The 20,103-nt window shown below is 38.2% G+C and overlaps 1 protein-coding gene across 3 annotated transcripts in view; it reads right to left on the bottom strand.

Annotated features, from left to right (window-relative positions):
* LOC132114863 (TBC1 domain family member 22B-like) overlaps window positions 1-20,103 on the bottom strand; it is a 58,428-nt gene that overhangs the window by 26,670 nt on the left and 11,655 nt on the right. For all 3 annotated transcript variants that reach the window (XM_059523229.1, XM_059523230.1, XM_059523228.1), the window contains 4 exons: window positions 13,231-13,359; window positions 11,445-11,510; window positions 9,864-9,978; window positions 671-777 (listed from right to left, as the gene is read on the bottom strand). In XM_059523229.1, the coding sequence (XP_059379212.1) occupies window positions 671-777; window positions 9,864-9,978; window positions 11,445-11,510; window positions 13,231-13,359 (417 nt within the window). The remainder of the gene's footprint in view (window positions 1-670; window positions 778-9,863; window positions 9,979-11,444; window positions 11,511-13,230; window positions 13,360-20,103) is intronic.

Genomic DNA, 20,103 nt, shown 5'->3' on the forward strand with positions numbered 1-20,103 from the left:
AATTAAGAATAAAGAATAAGATGATGCCACCAGCACAATTAAATTAAATCTATATTTGAAAATTATTCAATAACAGTGCACCAACAAAAAGAGATTAAATTATTTTGAATTGCTTTATTTTTTTTTTGTATAAATGTATCTTATCTATATTTTTACATATGTTTATAAAACAATTAATAAAATGTTAACGGTAACAAAAATATTATTATTAATATTATTACTATGATGACGATGAAGAAATTAAGAAATTTGCCTCCTTTGAATAAAATAAAAATAGTAACAACAATAAAAAAAGATGATATTGATGATGATTATTAGAAAAGTTATAGAAATAAAAAGGGATAAGAATAAGACAAAGAAATATGAAAAATGATGCATGAATGAACTTTAATGATACATTCATTTATATCTGAATTTATGTTTAGAAAAATTATATAAAATATTCAGAGTAACAAAAATAGATAATTATTATTATGAAGATGAAGAAAAAGAAAACAATGACAACAAGGGTGTAATTAAAGAGTTAGGATTTATAAACTGCTTGTCCAAAAACTAAATAAACTAAACAAAAAAAATTATTATGAATGGCTAATTTTGAATGGAAATCACTGGAGAAAGATGTTTATGGGATCTCTCATCCAACCAGTCAAACCTCAAGTGAATCAAATACCTGTATCCCATCCAGCAATTTGCTCATGCACCAAAAGCTGTCGGCTTCAATGTTTCGTTGTGTATCCTGGGGCAAGCTTGCCATTTCAAAATTTTCCACGTCTTCCTCTATGGAAAAGAACACACACACATATTTATGTTCTGTCACCAGCAGATCAAACCAAAATACATGCTGCAGGTGTTCTCAGCAGTCTTTGTTTTCTTGCAGGCAACAGCAGCTCTGGTGTGTGACGCGTGTGGTATGCACAGACACCACGAAGCCATTAGATCATTAGCCAGCAAACTGCATTCTTTATTCAACACATTAATCAACTCACTTTCTCGCCCCTCTTCCTCTCTCCCTCCCACCGCAGGCTCCCCTCACAGCCATGACCTTTCCCGACTCTTTAAACAATATGTGCTAAATGATGCTGATACACACATTATGCCCCAGAGAGCCAGACCTGGCTGGAAAAGACTTCTGTGTGCCACTCCATGCACCTACTGCACAACTAATGTAGTCCTACATCTCCTGATTTCTTTCTCGCTTTTTTCTTAATAAGGATGGATGGATTGGGGAGGGGAAGGAAGGACAAGGAGCTATTTTGATGAAGCACCGAGTAAAGAGAAAGAGAGAGAGCGTGCTCTAGGCATGTTTGCATGCAGCTTGTGCATCGCCAAAGCAATTCAGTCAATCACGCGACTGCAGAACATGAGAGCTGAAATATAGATAAGAAGAAGGTCAGGTCCAAGGTCGTAGACACAATGAAGAATTCATGCTCTCGAAGGACCGCAGATACTCAACTGAGGACCACATACTGAAGACCATGCTGACTAATGCTGCTGAGGTCTGTGGTTAGAGACAAAATCAAACTGATTGTCAACAGCAAACTTTCAGACATATAAATGCATTAACGCTACCGTTCACAAGTTTGTGGTCAGAAATATATATATATTTTTTTAACAAATTAATACTTTTGCAAGGATGCATTAAGTTGATGAAAAGTGACAGTTAAGTTTATAATGTTACAAAACATTTGTATTTAAAAAACAAATGCTGTTGTTCTTTTTAAATTGTATTTATCAAAGAGTCCTGGAAAAACATGCATCTCAGTTTTCACAAACTATTAAACAGCACAACCATTTTTCAACTTTGATGATAATGAAAAATGTTTCTTGAGTATCAAATCAGCATAATAGAATGATTTCTGAAGGATCATGACACTGAAGACTGGAGTAATGGTGCTGAAAGTTCAGCTATGCCATTACAAGGAATTTTTTTTTTTTTTATTATATTATTATAATTCAAAATAACTGTTTTCTATGTTAATATTTCACAACATTACTGTTTTTACTTTATTTTTTAATCAAGTATATATACAGCCTTGGTGAGCATAAAAAAAAAAAAACAACGGTGTTAAACTTTTAAACAGTGTTATGACCCTGGTCCAGGGCCAGGGAGGTAACATAAATAAAATGTTTGTACCTAACAACAGTAGTGTGTTTTTGGAGTATTTCAGTAGAAGTAAGTCATACAGATTTGGATTGACATGAAAGTGAGTAAATGATGACTGAATAGAAATTTTTGGGTGAACTTTCCTTTTAAACACTGAAATGTGCAATTCCACCAGTAGTGACACCAAAAAAAAACCCGGTTACAAATACCAACACGCTACCCCTTATGTTTGTTGATCATGTGCATTTTTAAAGCCTTGCGAATGTATGCATTTGGTTTTCTGTGATAAATATTTTTGTTGACTATTTGAAAAATTTGAACAAGACAAAATTATCTAGCCGCATAACAAAAAAAGAAGGGGGGGTGGGTGGTTGCAAGTAAAAAATATCAATTGTTGCAACCTGTTTTTCATATAAAAAACATTTTTATTTTATAAAAAAAAATAAGTATTAAAATTAAGTATGATTTGTGACAAAAATATACTGTTAAAGAAAACTGTTAATTAAGAAAAACTTTAATGAATGAATGAATGAATTAATTAATTAATTAGTCAATTAAAGAAATTCAATCTTGAGCGCAAATGGAGAAAAACTAACTTGAAAGTTTTTAGAATTGCATGGAAAAACAGTATGTCCAGCTATAGGCAGGCTCTAAAAACTGCCAGGGCCGAGCATACCTGCAAACTAGCAGAAAATAACCAAAACATTCCAGAGTTTTTAATTAGCACAGTGGCTAGATTAACAAATAACCAGACACCACCCGATCTAAATATTCCCTCACAGTTTAATAGTTATGACTTTGTGAATTTCTTAAGAAAAGAAATACAATAACAAATGTAGATTCTACGGCGTCTAATACTTCAGTTTCATCCATCTAGGGCTGGGTACAGAACTTCGATGCCTTTATGGTATCGAACGAAAAACTATGAGTATCGAAAAAATTATGTATCTTTCGGTGCCAAATTTTGGTTCCAAAAGCCAAGCGACTTTTTTTTTTTTTTTTTGCCAAGCGGCTGTGTCTGTGTGAGCTTGTAGCATACTTGCATGTAAGGACCTAAATTCGCCGTGATTGGCTGTCCACCACCACGTGACGGGGAGGATTTCTGAAGATACTCGCAGTCACACAACATAAGTGTAGTTGTTTTTTCTCAAAACGATTATGTTTTACAATGCCAAAGAGGTCTAAAGAGTATTGCAACCAAAGCCGGTGTTGCGGTTTAACTGGTTACCGTGTTATCTGGTGACCAACTTCCTGGTTTAGGTCTCCGCTGCAGATGTGCTGGAATGACGGCAGCAGATTCGGCAATTCTGAAAGCACAAACTGACGTGATATTAAGTGTCTAATAAATGCAGACATGCTCATTGCATGACTTTGATATTCTTGTAAAGATTACAAGTTATTAGTATGATCGCCCGTTTCGCGGCTGAAGTAAGTAGGATAAACAAAAAAATAAAAATAAAGTACGTCTGTGTTGGCACGGGTTTCGAACACACGCTAAAAGACGGCGCGCTGCGAGACGACAGTCACGAACCACCGAACTACTGATCTACACCGAACCAGCTCCAGGTCTCTGGATTCAAGACAAGACTCTCGGCGGCACATCGTGCAGCTGCTGAATCAAGCAAATGTGACCGTGTTAACTTGTATCCTGTGTTTACCTGTTATGAAAATAAACCATAGCAGAACGATGACTACATTTTATGGTTCATGATGTTAAAGAACATTTCATGACTTCTCAGACAACTGTACATTCGTGGCTACTATGGGTTAATTTTAAACTAAAGAAAATGTACCATGTTTTTACTATGGTAAATATGAGTTAACGATAGCGTTTATAATTTGCATTTTAGTTGGTTCAATATTAGCCTGTACACAATATCATTTGTTTATTCATTTATTTATAATATGTTCATGTTGTAGCAAAAAGGTTTCGCTTTTTTTGTTAATTTTGGCCAAGTTAGGATTGATACCAATCCTGAATGTCTGCTGGCACACCCCCATCCAAAAAGCACAACCAGTTGTATTAATAATGTTATCCTGAGTGTTACCAGAAATTGTTTTAATTAAGGTGAAAAATAAAAGTTTTTTTTTAAAAGGATTTTAAAACATATGGTATCGGAAAAAGTATCGTTAGGAACCGGTATCGAAACTGAGGTATCGAAATTGGCACCGGATCAAAAGATTCTGAACATTACCCAGCCCTACATCCATTGCACCCAAAGATAAACTGCAGTGCTTTACAACTATAGGAAGAGGAAGAGCTACAGGAAGAGCTAAATAAACTTATCACTGTATCTAAACCAACAACATATTTATTAGATCCTGTACCCACTAAATTACTCAAAGAGTTGTTACCTGTAGCCGAAGAACAGATTCTTAATATTATTAACTCATCATTATCTTTAGGTCACCTGCCTAAACCATTCAAGCTGGCGATTATTAAGCTTCTTATTAAGAAACCACAACTAGATCCTAGTGAACTGGCAAATTACAGACTCATTTCAAATCTTCTGTTTATGTCTAAAATTTTAGAGAAAAAAAAAAGTTCTGCTCAATTGTGCTCCTTCCTGCAAAAAAAAAAAGAAGATCTCTATAAAGAATATTAGTCAGGATTCAAGCCCCACCATAGCACAGATATGGCAAGTTTTACTTAATCTTAGTGCTGCATTCAACTCATAGATCTGTGGTTCCTGTGGTAGAGCATTGCATTAACAGCGCAAAAGGTTTATGAAAAAGTTTAGATTATGAAAAAGTGAAAGTCGTGACATTTGCCAAGTATGGTAACCCATACTCAGAATTGGTGCTCTGCATTTAACCCATCCAAGTGCGCACACACAGCAGTGAGAAGTGAACACACACCCGGAGCATGGGGCAGCTATATATCCAGCACCCGGTGAGCAACTGGGAGTTCAGTGCCTTGCTCAAGGGCACTTCAGCCATGGGTATTGAGGGTGGAAGAGACCTACAACTCCTGCCAGCACCGAGACTCAAACCTGTAACCTTCGGGTTACAAGTCCAACACTCTAACCATTAGGCCAGAGATGCCCCTAATTATCTAAGTGTTAAAAGTGTAAAAGATCGGATGACCAAAACTTTTCTCCTATTAAATTCAGATGAGACAGAGATATTACTTATTGGACCAAAAAAAACAGTATACACAGAATCTTGTAGATTACAATTTGCAACTAGACGGATGTGCTGTTACTTCCTCTACAGTCAAAGATCTGGGTGTTATAATAGTCTTTTGAAAATCATATTTCCCATATTACAAAACAGCATTCTAACTATTGTAACACACTTCTTGGTGGTTGTCCTGTATCTTCAATAAACAAGCTACAGGTAGTCCAAAATGCAGCAGCTAGAGTCCTTACCAGGTCAAGAAAATATGATCATATTACCCCAATTTTACGGTCTCTGCACTGGCTACCTATTAAGTTCCGTATCAGTTACAAAATCACTTACCTATATTTATAATATATATAATATATATAATTTTATGTAAAGCTGCTTTGCAACTATTTGTATTGTGAAAAGCGCTATACAAATAAACTTGAATTAAATGTAATTAATCAATTCACAGAAAATTTATTTACCAACAATTTACACAGAAATTTGCATTTAATGAATGTTATCCACAAATGTGAACCAGACTGGTAGTAGGTAACAACTGGCAAAAATCTCTCTGCTCAAACTCAGAGCAAACTGTCAGTAAACCTCTGCATTGCAGCAGGAAGAACAGCTGATGTGGGGCTGAGATGGGATTCAAGTAAAAAAAGACGGATGGAGAACGACAGGAAAAAGCCGGTGGGGGGTGGGGGTGCTGTAAAAGTAAAGCAAATAACCCTCTTTGTCCACAAATAAAGCATACAGTGCCCTCCGGTCATGGGCCGGGCCATATGTCACTGGCCGCAGCACTGAAGAGATTCCTGATCCATTTAGCTCTCCACATTTCCACATCACTCCAAAGCTTCGGACACACACACGGACACACACACACACACACACACACATAGAGCTGCTGCATAAAGCAGCTTTACAGAATGCAGGAGAAATCCTGTTTGTGGCACAAAGAGAGGCATTGCCACCCTGTTCTCTGACCCCAGGTGGTTATTGTGCCATGTGCGAAAATAAGCGACCTGAGAGATCATTCAGTTATCATGAGTTAAGTCTGCAACTCGTGAAACAAATCACTGCTCATTCAGGTCATTCCGGCACGTCTCAGGTTGACAATTAAATGATCCCTATTATTGAGCTCAGACTTTTAAAGCGGATGAGCCGTGTTGAAAGCCGTTTATAAAATATGCCGACAGCCGCACACCTGGTGACCGCACATCAATTGAATTCTTTATGACTGGTATAGTTAACCAAAATCCATGATTTTTTAATTCCAAACTTGTACGACTTGTACTTTGTTTCTTTGGTGGAAAAGGACAAGAGTAATTTGAGTTGAACTGGTTGCTATGTTCCATACAACTGCAATAAACAGGGACTGGAGTTTTCGGCTTTAAAAAATTATCTTAAAGATACTAATATAGGACTCATGCACTTTATTTAAAATCTTTCAAGCCATATAACATTTTTGTTTGACAACTAGACCGCAATAATGAACTGATCCTAGGCATTCGCCCTAGCTCTACTTGGCATGTTTATCAAGAGAAGAGGCCATGTCTGATTCGTAACCAATTAGATTGATGGATCAGTTGATTCAGTTCACAAAACCGGTCTGAGTGAGTCAATCACAAATTTAAACCAATCTGGGTCTTGTTCTCAACCCAATAGAGTAATGATCCGGTCACAACCACTAGAGAAGATTTTCATTGAATAAGGTAAATTTCAATCTCACAAAGCTATAAAATTACTTGGAATATATTGCACAAGCCATACAGACTTCTTTATGAGGCTTTATTTAAACTTAAAAAGCTCCTGTTGGTAAATGTATGGAAAAGAGACACTAATTCATTCTTCACTAACTTATTCAGATTGCTGATTCATTCTTGTACAGATTTGGATTGACAGAAGTAAATTACAGAAAATGCACTTTTTTATTTAATTACTTAAAAAAAAAAGTTTGTTGTTGAACATTTTCAAGCTATAAAAGCTATGCATTAGTGATTTTACCCTCTTGCGGCTTGTTGCTGAGATTCAACACCATGAAAGTTGGTTCAGTTTAAAACACTGGTCTGAACGAATCATTCACCAAAAACATATATATAGAAATTAACAGATTCAGACCAAACTTGGTCTTGAGATTAACATGCTGATTTAATGCTTCAATCGCAACTGCTAAAGGAGAAGGATTTCAGTTAGTCACTTTCACAAAGCTATTAAATAACTTGGAATATAGTGCTCATATGGACTACTTCTATGTTGCTTTTTCCAAGAATAAAAAGCTACAGATGCAAATTTCATGGAAAAGATCAACTAATTTATTTTTCACTGACTTATTCAGCAACTGGTTCATTCTTCTTCCACAGGATAAAGTCAGAGAGGTTTGGATTGACATATGAGTGAGTAAATTACATAATCATTTTTGAATGAACAATTCCTTTAAATAGTCTTGTCGACAATAAACAGCAACTATAAACAGCCTACAGTTTATAAACCAAAAAATACTGTTATTTTATGAACAATTTAAATTTTTGTTGAACATATTCAAGTCACAATAGCGGTGCATTTGTGATTTTACCCTCTTGCAGCTTTTTGATCAACACCGCCACCACCAAACCACAAACTATTCTCAACCAGACCATCCATCAAATACTAAAACTGCACCGTGACGGCCCAAATAACAATCCATAAAACCAGGAAGGCAATAAATAATAAGGTGAGAATATTACACACCCTCTTCAGTAATAAAAAACCAATGTGTGTGTGAGGGACAGCTGAGAGACTGAGACAGGGCATTGATGCTTTACAGAGGAGATTTCCCCGCTGTCCTCTTTGTCTGTCAGGGTAAATGTGATGATTTACCCTTTGAGAATATTCCCTCTCTCTCTGCCACGTCTCTCTCTCCACTTCAAATTCTTCGGCGCATCAATACCAACACTTTAAACCGAAGGGCGCCGTGACTCTCCTTCCTGCTGGCTACTCTTTAAAACGCTACTCGCTGATATTGAGCTAAATGCGAAGCGCCAATACTCTCCTACACGTCTCTCTCAGAGGACAGTCTCAGCAGAAAGTTAAAAAGCTCGCAGAGGAGCCCTAGAAAGCCAGTGAGGCGTGTCGGCCAAGAGAAACAGCACAGTGAAAGTTGGCAAAACGCTGCGTATGAGAGCAGGCGAAGCCGTTAGAGCCTGCAAACTCGACGATGGGGGTGAAACCCACATCACAGGGAGGATGCGCTAACCTCGCTCTTCTATCTCCTGCTGGCAGCGTGTTGGGATCATGACGTTCGTTCAGATGTATCGATCAGTGGGTCGAGTCCCCCACCGTGTGCTCTGCACCTTCTCAAGCCTCTGTAAACACTTATATCCAGCCAATCAATGCGGCTCATTCTACCTGCGGCATTGAGTCGCTCGCTCACACACGCGGAGAATCCCAAACGCACACACACATATTCACAAGGCCCGCTAACAAATTAGATATAGAAAGGCCCTGCAGAATGACACAAAAGCATTTGTATGAAAAATCTGCTTTTCGCTAAATGAGCTTTGTGGAGAATCAGAGGGACAGAGAGAGTGGTGGGCGAGGTAGACAGCTAGAGAGAGACAGACAGACAGGGGAGAAAAAGAGAAATCGATTGGTGATCCAGGTAATCTGTGGGTATGTCCCGGTGTTTGCACTGGTGACATCGCAGCAGCGGCACACAGGAGAGATCAATGAGCCTCCTATTGTTCTTCTGTAATCCTTAACTATCCATAAGTAATTAACCTTCACATGAGAGGACAGGAAATAAATAAGGAAGGGAGGGGAAGGCTGCGGGTGGAGGGAGAATAGCAATGAGGACCAGAGCTGGAGAGTATATTTCCCTCCCTGTCTGTCTCTCTTTATCTGTCTGTCTACATCTCTCCCTCTATCTATTCTATAGACAGACAGATAGAACGACAGAGTGATAGATGGACAGAACGAGTAATAGAACAATCGATAGAACATAGATAGAACATAAAGAATGACAAAATGAAAGATAAACAGAGAGAATGCTAAAATGCGAAAGATAGAATGATATAACGTTAGACTGAATAAACAGAAAGATAGAAAAACAGAACATAAGACAGCGATAGAGATAATTAGAGCTATAATAACAGAATAGATATATTGACAGATAGAGCAAAAGACAGACAGACAGACAGATAGATAGATCCCTCTCTTCATCGGTCTCCATCTATCCTTCTGTCCATCACATTATCTCTCTCCATTTCTCTCTCTCTCTCTCTGACCGTATGCCCATCTTATTCCCATCTCCGTTTCATTCTGTCTGCTACTCTTTCCATCCATCTCCCTCTTTCACCATTTGTCTCTCTCGCTCTCACTGTCTATCTTAAAGAGTTTCTTTCATAGATAATTGATATTCTGTATTTTTGCATCTGACATTTTCACAGGATATTGTCAGTTTGTTTACATTTACACCATCATGTCCCGAGCATCATCTGTCAGATACAGGCTTGTCTGCATCTCTCTGGCTCTAGCATATCACACACTTCAGTGCACTATTATTGAAGCAAACACAACTGATGTGCTCATCCAAAAGGACACAATCAGAGAGGTGTATAATCAGTCAAGCGGACCAAGTGATCCATGTGGAAGGTCATTAGACACTTACCCACGAATTCAGAGAGGAAGACCACAAAAAAGGGAGTGACCAGGTCATTAATGCCCTGCACGTATCCACTAGCGGGGTGACGGATGGCCCAGATGAACAGAATCCGCTCAAACACCTGAAAAAGAAGACAATCCCTTTCACTGATTAACAAAAATAATTCATTTCTCGTTACAACTGTGATTGTTGTGCAGACTTTTGGTAACTGATGTTGCTTAATTCACTCTTGACAGACCAACATGCTTGCATTTCCAAACGCAACTGATTTTCAAGAGCATTTGTGCAAGTTCCTTGTTGTTTATGGGTTACAAGTGTTGCACACTTCTAAGTTGAAAACACCACAGCCCCTCCTGCTGGTAAGCATCCAAAGACACAAAGCTGATAACATCTAACCAGAGATCATCATCAGCGAAATACAGACACACAAAAAAAAGTTTTTTAAGTGATGGATTTAAAAAAAAAAAAAAAAAAAAGTTAATATTATTAACAAAAATTATGACATTTTATTAGGTAAAATTTAATAAAATACCATAACACACACACACACACACACACACACACAAACACACACATATATGCATATATGACAAAATATCTATACAAGAAATAAGACAAAAACTATAACAAAAAACAAAAACCTATGAATATAAACAAAAGTACGAAACAATAAACACAGATAAGGAAAGGAATAGTAAGCTCTTTTTTTGAGTGAATCTCATGAAACCTTTAAAGAATATGTCCTGCTCTTACTTCACACCAAGATAAAAGAAAGACAAATTATATTTTGCCTCAAGTTATTATTTACCTCAGAACTGGAAGAAAAATGTGCTTAAAGTCATTGTTTAATGACAAAATGTGCTCATCTCTAAAAACTATGAATATAACACAAGTACGTAAAGATAAACACTGATAAGTGAGTGAAAAAAAGTGAAAAGTGAAGTGACATTCAGCCAAGTATGGTGACCCATACTCGGAATTTGTGCTCTGCGTTTAACCCATCCAAAGTGCACACACACAGAGCAGTGAACACACACACACACTGTGAGCACACACCCGGAGCAGTGGGCAGCCATTTATGCTGCGGCGCCCGGGGAGCAGTTGGGGGTTCGATGCCTTGCTCAAGGGCACCTAAGTCATGTTATTGAAGGTGGAGAGAGAACTGTACATGCACTCCCCCCACCCACAATTCCTGCCGGCCCGGGACTCGAACTCACAACCTTTCGATTGGGAGTCCGACTCTCTAACCATTAGGCCACGACTTCCCATAAGGAAAGGAATCGCATGCTCTTTTCTTAAGTGAATCTCATTAAATACTTCAAGAATATGTCTTAAAAAATGGGGCAAAAGCCTCAAAATGAATGCATAATGGTAATGATAACTTGTAAAAAAAATGTGCTTGTCTTGTAAACAACACAATAAATAAATAATACAAATTATATACATTTTATTTTCTTTTGATTTCAGGGTGAAACGTGACCTGGACAGTGTGTGATTCACTCTCTTATTTTTATGATTTCTGGTTAGTCTGTCACAGGTGTGCTTCAGAACGAGGCTCGGGTGTTGCAGTCTCAGAAGATCACCTACCTCCTGCACCAGTGGTTGCTGGAACAAAGGAATCAAAGGGTTCGTCCTCGGGATATCGATGTGAATCTATGAAAAGACACACACACAGGTGTATACAGGTAAGCTGAAATGCACACCCACACATACACAAACCAGTTACCGAATCAGCGTGTAAGGAACACAGGTGACCAGGGACAAAATAAGAGATTAAATCAATATGGCCCAAAAGCACTAAATTGAGTTCTATGTGCCTTTACCCTTCCAGTAAATGGAGGAAAGCCATCAGGGCCCAAGCTGCACATGCTATCGATCTGGTTTCATAACAAGCTACACACAAAACCTGCATGAAATCACTTGGAAAGCGGACAGCGGGACCGCCCAGCTGCACATACAGATGGCCACACTTCCGTTTCATCCGGTTCTCTTTTATTTTCTTCCCTCTTTCTATTTCAACTTCCATCATATGTTTGACGAAATGGCTTTGTAGTAATGCAGGTCACTCGAAGGCCACCGAAGTGCGGTTTGCTCGTATTCACTGCCATTCCTCGCCCTCTCAGACTGTGACCACACTAAAAGGTCATTTAGTGTTCCTGCCCAGACAGCCAGGGGCCAGTCCAACGGTTCTGTATGACCATATAAATCCTTTTAAAGGTCTGTGTCCGATTTGTATTGCAGTAGACGAAATGAGGGGCTGGGAGCCAGTAAGCCCTGAGGAACCGGACAAGAGAGGAGAGAAGGCAGCGCATAGCAATCGACTACCAGTCCTGCACCATTAACCTGAGTTTTACAGCCCATAAGAATATTGATCCCCCCTTCGTCCACATTAATAACACGGAGGACAAAATCTGGGTGTATTAGTACTATAGCTTTCTAGAAGGTGTAACCTTGACTGAATGACTCACTGCAGAGAGGATCAGGTTCCTCAACAGATTGGCGTCTGGTGTAGCCTAGTGGTTAAAGGGATGGTTCACCCAAAAATCATCCTTGATACCAAACATTTTGGTATCAAAAAAAAAAAAAAAAAAGATCCAAATGTCTTGTGCCCTACCCATGTCTTGAGTCATACGATGAGGTCGGTGTTAGGAACAGACTGAAATGTACAGTGGCTGCTGAAAATTCAGCTTTGCATCCCAGGAATAAATTACATTTTAATATATTCAAATAGAAAAAAGCTGTTTTACATTGTAATAATAATTCACAGTATTTTTGACCAAATAAATGCAGCCTTGATGAGCATAAGATTTTTACCGACCCCAAATAGAAGTTTTTTGCATGGTTTTTCCAAATCAACAGTCTGTCTTAAAAGAAGCCCTGTCCAATTAAGCAGGTTTACTGTCATGTTCACAAAACACAAATCAGATGTGTTTTGAAGGATGTATGAACACTGCAATGCAGCCTTGTGATAGCAAAATGAACAGACATTCAACAAATAACATCTGGAATTTAAAAACATGTTATCTTGCAAACGATCTTACAAGATCCTTTTCCACTGAAATTCACCCATGCATTATCTGTTTTCATGTCTTAACAAACAGTAGATTTACATATTAGGATGGTTTCCAACTAACTAAACCTGGAATTAAACAAATATTCTGGGCTGCTTTCAGCATAATATCTATGGACGGCATTCGTGACATGCATTTGACAATGCATTTCCTGTTTGACAACTGACTTGTGGACTGATGAAAGTGCTCTCTTACTCTTGGAAATTGTGTAGAAAGGATTAGAAAGGAACTGGTCGATTTCAGCCAACTCTTCCCCTTTTCTATTCAGAACATACTCAGAAGCAGGCCGGGTTGATTTTTACCTGTCTGTATGTGTCTCTGTGATTCTCATCTGTTCTGGAGTGGTAATACTGCTCGATGAAGCCATAATACTCCTCCCTCTTCCTCTGGAGAACCAGATCCCTTCGTTCCCTATTGGCTGGAAGATAGCCCTGAGAGAAAGCACATGGAAAGAAGAAAATGCTCATTTAATAGCGTTCAGAAAACAACTGCTGAACACCCACTTTCTCCATGTCTTCCAATTGTATCTTGCCCTGTAACCAAAATGTAACCTATAAATAATGCAAACTAAATATATTAAAAACAGCAGTATGTGAATTCAGTTCAGTACTGTAGATCCATGCAGCTTTTTTAAATCTACAGCTTGGATCATTTCAATGAGACAAGCTTCTTTATCATGCTGAAGTCAGATGTTTAGTGAATGCCTTTCAGAATACGATCTGACTGATTTTATGCAACTGTCTTTTTTTTGCTGCTCATAGAAATTGCACTTTTCAAAAGACTTCTTATAAGAGAAACAAATCAGACAAGTTCCATCTAATTTCTCAAGTTCTTACCTAATGCTTTCCTACCAAAGTGCTTAAATGAAAAATAAAGTGCATTATCATTTAGATGTTAGGGTGGCTAAGAGGTGTCCAGATGGCTTTTAAAGCATTGCTAGGCAGTTGCTAGGATGTTCTGGGTAGTTGCTTACATTTACATTTACATTTATTCATTTAGCAGACGCTTTTATCCAACTTACAGATGAGGACAGTGGAAGCAATCAAAAACAACAAAAAGAGCAATAATATATAAGTGCTATAACAAGTCTCAGTTAGGTTAACACAGTACATCTAGCATGGGATTTTAAATAATATAAAGAAAACAGATAGAATAAAAAAAGAATAGAGCAAGCTAGAGGTCTTTACACATACACACACACACACACACACATACAATTGCATAATTAATGAAAAGAAAATAGAATATAAAAAGATTAGAAAGGTAGTTAGATTTTTTTAAAGAATAGAATTAGAATAGTGAGTGTTAAAGTTAGAGGGTCAAATAAAGATGGAAGAGATGTGTTTTAAGCCGATTCTTGAAGATGGCTAAGGACTCAGCTGTCCGGATAGGGTTGGGGAGGTCATTCCACCAGGAGGGAACATTACATTTAAAAGTCCGTAAAAGTGACTTTGTGCTTCTTTGGGATGGCACAATCAAGCGATGTTCAATTGCAGAACGCAAGCTTCTAGAGGGCACATAAGTCTGAAGTAACAAATTTAGGTAAATGGGTGCAGAGCCAGTGGTAGTTTTGTAGGCAAACATCAATGCCTTGAATTTTATACGAGCAGCTATTGGAAGCCAGTGCAAATTGTTAAACAGAGGTGTGACATGTATTCTTTTTGGCTCATTAAAAATTTATCTTGCTGCCGCGTTCTGAATTAATTGTAAAGGTTTGATAGAATTGGCTGGAAGACCTGCCAAGAGGGCATTACAATAGTCCAGCCTGGACAGAACAAGAGCTTGAACAAGGAGTTGTGCCGCATGTTCCGAAAGAAAGGGCTTGATCTTCTTGATGTTGAATAAAGCAAATCTGCAGGATCGGACAGTTCTAGCAATGTGGTCTGAGAAAGTCAGCTGATCATCAATCATAACTCCAAGGCTTCTAGTTGTTTTTGAAGGAGTTATGGTTGATGTGCCTAACTTGATGGTGAAATTGTGATGAAACGATGGGATTGCTGGAATCACAAGCTGTTCTGTCTTGGCAAGGTTGAGTTGAAGGTGATGGTCCATCATCCTGGAAGAAATGTCTGTTAGACAAGCTGAGATGCGAATAGCTACCGTCGGATCATCAGGATGGAATGAGAGGTAGAGTTGAGTGTCATCAGCATAGCAGTGGTATGAAAAGCCATGTTTCTGAATGACAGAACCTAATGATGCCATGTAGACAGAGAAGAGAAGTGGTCCAAGAACTGAGCCCTGAGGCACCCCAGTAGTTAGATGTTGTGACTTGGACACCTCACCTCTCCAAGATACTTTGAAGGACCTATCTGATAGGTAAGACTCAAACCATTGAAGTGTGGTTCCTGAGATGCCTTTTGCCAGTAGGGTTGATAGGAGGATCTGGTGGTTAACCGTGTCAAAAGCAGCGGACAGATCAAGCAGGATAAGTACTGAAGATTTTGATTCCACTCTTGCCAGTCTTAGAGCTTCAACAACTGAGAGCAAGGCAGTCTCAGTTGAATGTCCACTTCTGAAGCCAGATTGGTTGCTGTCAAGGAGGTTGTTGTGTGTGAGAAATGTAGAGACTTGGTTGAACACAGCTCGTTCAAGTGTTTTTGCAATGAAAGGAAGAAGGGAAACTGGTCAGTAGTTCTCTAAAAGAGATGGATTGAGGTTGGGTTTTTTTTAAGTAGTGGAGTTATAAGTGCCTGTCTAAATGATGAGGGAAAAACACCAGTGTGGAGGGATGTGTTGATGATGTGAGTGAGTGCAGGTACAACTGCAGGAGAAATGGCTTGAAGGAGATGAGATGGAATAGGATCAAGCGGGCAAGTTGTTGGGTGATTAGAAAGGATGAGTTTTGAGACTTCTGCCTCAAAGAGTGAAGAGAAGGATGTAAATGAGTGTAAGTTTGCTGGTGATATGAGCTTGACTGATTGTGGTGTGGAAAATTGTGCACTGATGCGTTTAATTTTATTAATGAAAAACGTTGCAAAGTCGTCAGCTATTAGAGATGAAGCAGGAGGGGGAGGAAGAGGACAAAGAAGTGAGGAAAATGTTTTAAAAAGCATGCGAGAGTTAGACAAATTGTTAATTTTGTTATGGTAGTATGTCATTTTAGCAGTGGAGACATTAGCAGAGAAAGAAGATAGGAGTGACTGATACATATTAAGGTCAGTAGTATTTCTGGATTTGCGCCACACCCTTTCAGCAGCTCTAAGCTTAGAACGGTGTTCGCGTAGAACATCAGATAACCAAGGGGCAGAAGGGGTGTTACGGGCTGGCCTGGAAGATAAGGGGCAAACAGTGTCTAAACAAGATGTAAGAGTGGAGCAGAAAGTATCAGTAGCACTGTTAGCATCCAAAGATGCAAACAGTTTAGGGGAAGGAAGTGAAGATGAAACCATTGCAGAAAGCCGGGAGGGTGAAAGTGTGCGTAGGTTACGTCGAAAGATGACATATGGAGGGGTAAGTGAAGTGTCAGGGACCATGTTGAGGTTAAGAGTGAGGAGGAAGTGATCCGACGTGTGCAGTGGAGTAACCAGAACATGATCAGTAGAGCAGTGTCGTGTGTAAATAAGGTCCAGTTGGTTGCCCGATTTGTGAGTAGCAGTAGTTGACACTTGGTTGAGATCAAAAGAGGCAAGCAGAGTGTGGAAATCAGCATACAGAGGTTTATCTAGATGGATGTTGAAATCTCCAAGCATAACTAGGGGAGTACCATCCTCAGAAAAGGTTGAGAGCAACACATTTAATTCATCCAAAAAGTTATCCAGTGGTCCTGGGGGTCGATAGACAACTACAAAATGTATTTTAAAAGGGTAAGTAACAGTTACTGAATGAGATTCAAAGGAGCTGTTGATACCCAAAGATGGTAAAGGATTAAATTTCCAATCATTAGAGATGAGCAGACCAGTACCTCCACCTCTTCCAGTCAAACGGGGGGAGTGGGAAAATGAGAAATTATTGGAGAGTGCTGCATGTGTAGCAGTGTCCTCTGGTTTGATCCAGGTCTCTGTTAGGGCCATGAGATTAAGCTTTGATTGACTAATAATAGAAGTAATGAAATCGGCTTTGTTTACAGCAGACTGGCAATTCCAGAGACCAATAGAAAAAGAAAGTAGTGTATTAGCAGATATAGGCAAAGTGTGCAGGTTGTTAAGATTGCGCTGTCTACATTGTGTGATGTGTGGTTTGCGAGTGGTAGTGATAGTAGGGATCTGGAAACACAAAGTAAGACTTGGTTCGAAACAAAAAAACAACTGAAACAGAAATGAAACAAGAAGGAAAAAGATTAATCGAAACAATACTTCTATTCCCTGCCGATGTCCCTGCCCGGTGGAGTCGCACGGTAGAGTCGATGGTCTTTACACTCTTCGGTATTCACACAAGGAGGGCTTAACTGGAGGGCTGCCGCGACCGCTGCCGCGTTATACTAATCTTTTTTAAACCCGACAAAACGGAAATTGAATTCAGCTGAACGTACTTTACTGTTTATCACAACAAAGGTCTAAGCAAGCGCACAACACTGACAACGTATGCGATAGAGTATGAGACCAAACGCAGCACGTCTCAACACAGTAAACAAACAAGTGTTTTCGTTTTAGTTGCTTACTGCTTGCAAGTCAAAATAAAAAGAAATTATGGGCTGAGTAAGAAGTCACTTATATGAGCAAAATACAACAAACTCATATAATGATATTGTGAAATATCATTGCAATTTAAAATAACTTATCTAGTTTACTGTGTTTTTCTTATTTATTCCTGTGATAAAGCTGAATTTGGCTTGAGAAATGTACATGCTGGTAACTTGCTAATCATGCTAACAAAATCTTAACACTATGTTAGTAACATTCTAATCATGCGAGACTAGTCCTAGCCACTTGATAATCATTCTAGCAACTTGCTAATCTTGCTAGAAATATGTTAAGACTATGTTAGTAAAATGTTAATCATGTTAGCAACATGCTATTGACTTCCTAATCATGCTAAAATCATGTTAACAACATGCTAATGACTTGTTAAGCATGCTAGAAACATGATAGCAACTTGTTAAAAATGCTAGAAACATGCTATCACCATGCTAGTAACATGCTAATCATGCTAGAAATATGTTAGCAATTTGTTAAACTTGCTTATAATGCTAACAAAATCTAACATTATACTAGTAACATGCTAGTAATGCTAGAATAATGCTAGCAACATGTTAGTTACTTCTCAATTATGATAACAACATGCTAATCAAGCTAGAAACATGCTAACAAAATGCCAATCATGCTAGAAACATGCTAAAAACAGGCTAAAAACATGCTAATCTAATTAATCTAGAAACAGCCTAGAAACCAACCCAGGTACTTTAGCAATATGTTTTATACTTATCTGTTTTTCAGATCAACTGTATTGCCTCGAAAACATTCAAACTTTAAACTACTTCATACTGAAAACTTTCTGACTGAAAGCTTTTAAAACTTTTTCAGACTTTCTAGCTAGGCTTTTTCAAGCCAACTTAAAATATGTCTACAAACAGTTTAATCTAGTTTCTCACTATTGTCAATGTTGAATACAGTTTTGCTGCTTAATATGTTTTGTGGAAACTGTGATAATGTTTTATGGGATTCTTTGATGAATAGAAAGGTCAGAAGAACATAATTTATTTGGAATCTTTGGTAAATCATAAATCATTCATTATTGTCTCTTTTGATCCATTCATTGAACTGTAGCATTAGGTGCCTATTTCAATGCAAGTCTATGTTTTTATTTTTTTCCACTCACTATATTGCCCTTTAGAGCAAAACTTTGCCTGTTATATTGTCTATCAAGAAAACTTTTGTAATTCAGACTGCATAGAGTAATTGCTTCAATAATAGTATACAATCAATAATAGTATGAGCAATGATAATAGCGATGCTTGCCTGAGCAAACACCACTAACTAAGAAACACTCTTGAAAATACAGAGCACAAACCTCAGATCTCAAGAGTCAAAAAAATCCACAACTTCTAATCGTGTAGCTACTAAACTAACACACAGAAAGGATGCAATCGTGCTAGTACATACTTAGTAGCTACAGATGATTCCCTAAAGAGCAGACAACAAGTGCAGGCTATTTGTAGAGCAGACTTGGAGGCGTTGAACTGTCAGTTAGATCGTTGTCATGACTCTCCATCATGTTTCAGAAAATGGTATTTTTAAAAGTGCCTTCCCCTCCCATTGTTTCTCAATTCTGGTTTTAATGAGCACACACAGAGTTGCCAAGCGCTTGAACACATAGATGATAACGTACATTCAGAATTCGACTCGATGCGGCTCAAGTCCTGTGCTTCAGGCAAATAAGAAGTACACAAATTCCGCTTATTTGGATTCGCCCCATCATCAGCCCTTGAAACTTTAATAACGGCTTTAGAATTCCAACTGAAATTATCTTAAAACGGCTTTCCAATGCGATTCTGAGAAGGTCTTGGTGAGGTTTGTGTGCTGTGAAACCTGTTTCGAATGGAAACACTCATGTTTGCTGACATAACACAAACATGACGTGGACCAACAAAAACAAAAAGCAAGAGTTGCTCTACAATCACAATTTGAATATGAAAAGCGGAGATGAAACATTTAGTTTTTTGGCACATTAGCATTTGTTTAGCACATGTATAACTTTATACGTATGGAATTATTCTGTCTAAACCCCCAGCAAACACTGCATGAAGCAGTAAAAGCTTGGAGGAGCTGGGTCGGGGTGGGGATTTGCTTGTACAGCTTACCTTGTAGGTGTGTGTTATTGACTGTGTAAGCATGCAGTAGAAATTCAAATGAGGTTTGTTAAGCAATATCCAAAAATCCACACACATACAGCCACAACACAGCAGCCCGCTCTACCCCTCTGATGATGATGACGGTCACAATTCTGCTGACATTAAGTGCTCAGCAAAACCAATATTGCAAAACAAATCAATAGCACACATTAAACTGAAAGTGGCATGGAATTATATATATTTTCCTTGATCAATGGATTATTTCATTACAGTATTTCCTATTATTCATTCAGATAAATATCCATTTGGCTTGACAAGTTTCAAGAAATAGTTTAAAACATTTAACAAACCCAACAGAATTTATTATTTTCCCAATGAAAACAGATATATTAAGATATAATGATAATATAAAATATTGGAAGGAATTGAAACCGCGGCCTAGAGGTTA

The sequence above is a fragment of the Carassius carassius genome, chromosome 34 (genome assembly GCF_963082965.1).
Source record: "Carassius carassius chromosome 34, fCarCar2.1, whole genome shotgun sequence".
Lineage (NCBI taxonomy): Eukaryota > Metazoa > Chordata > Actinopteri > Cypriniformes > Cyprinidae > Carassius > Carassius carassius.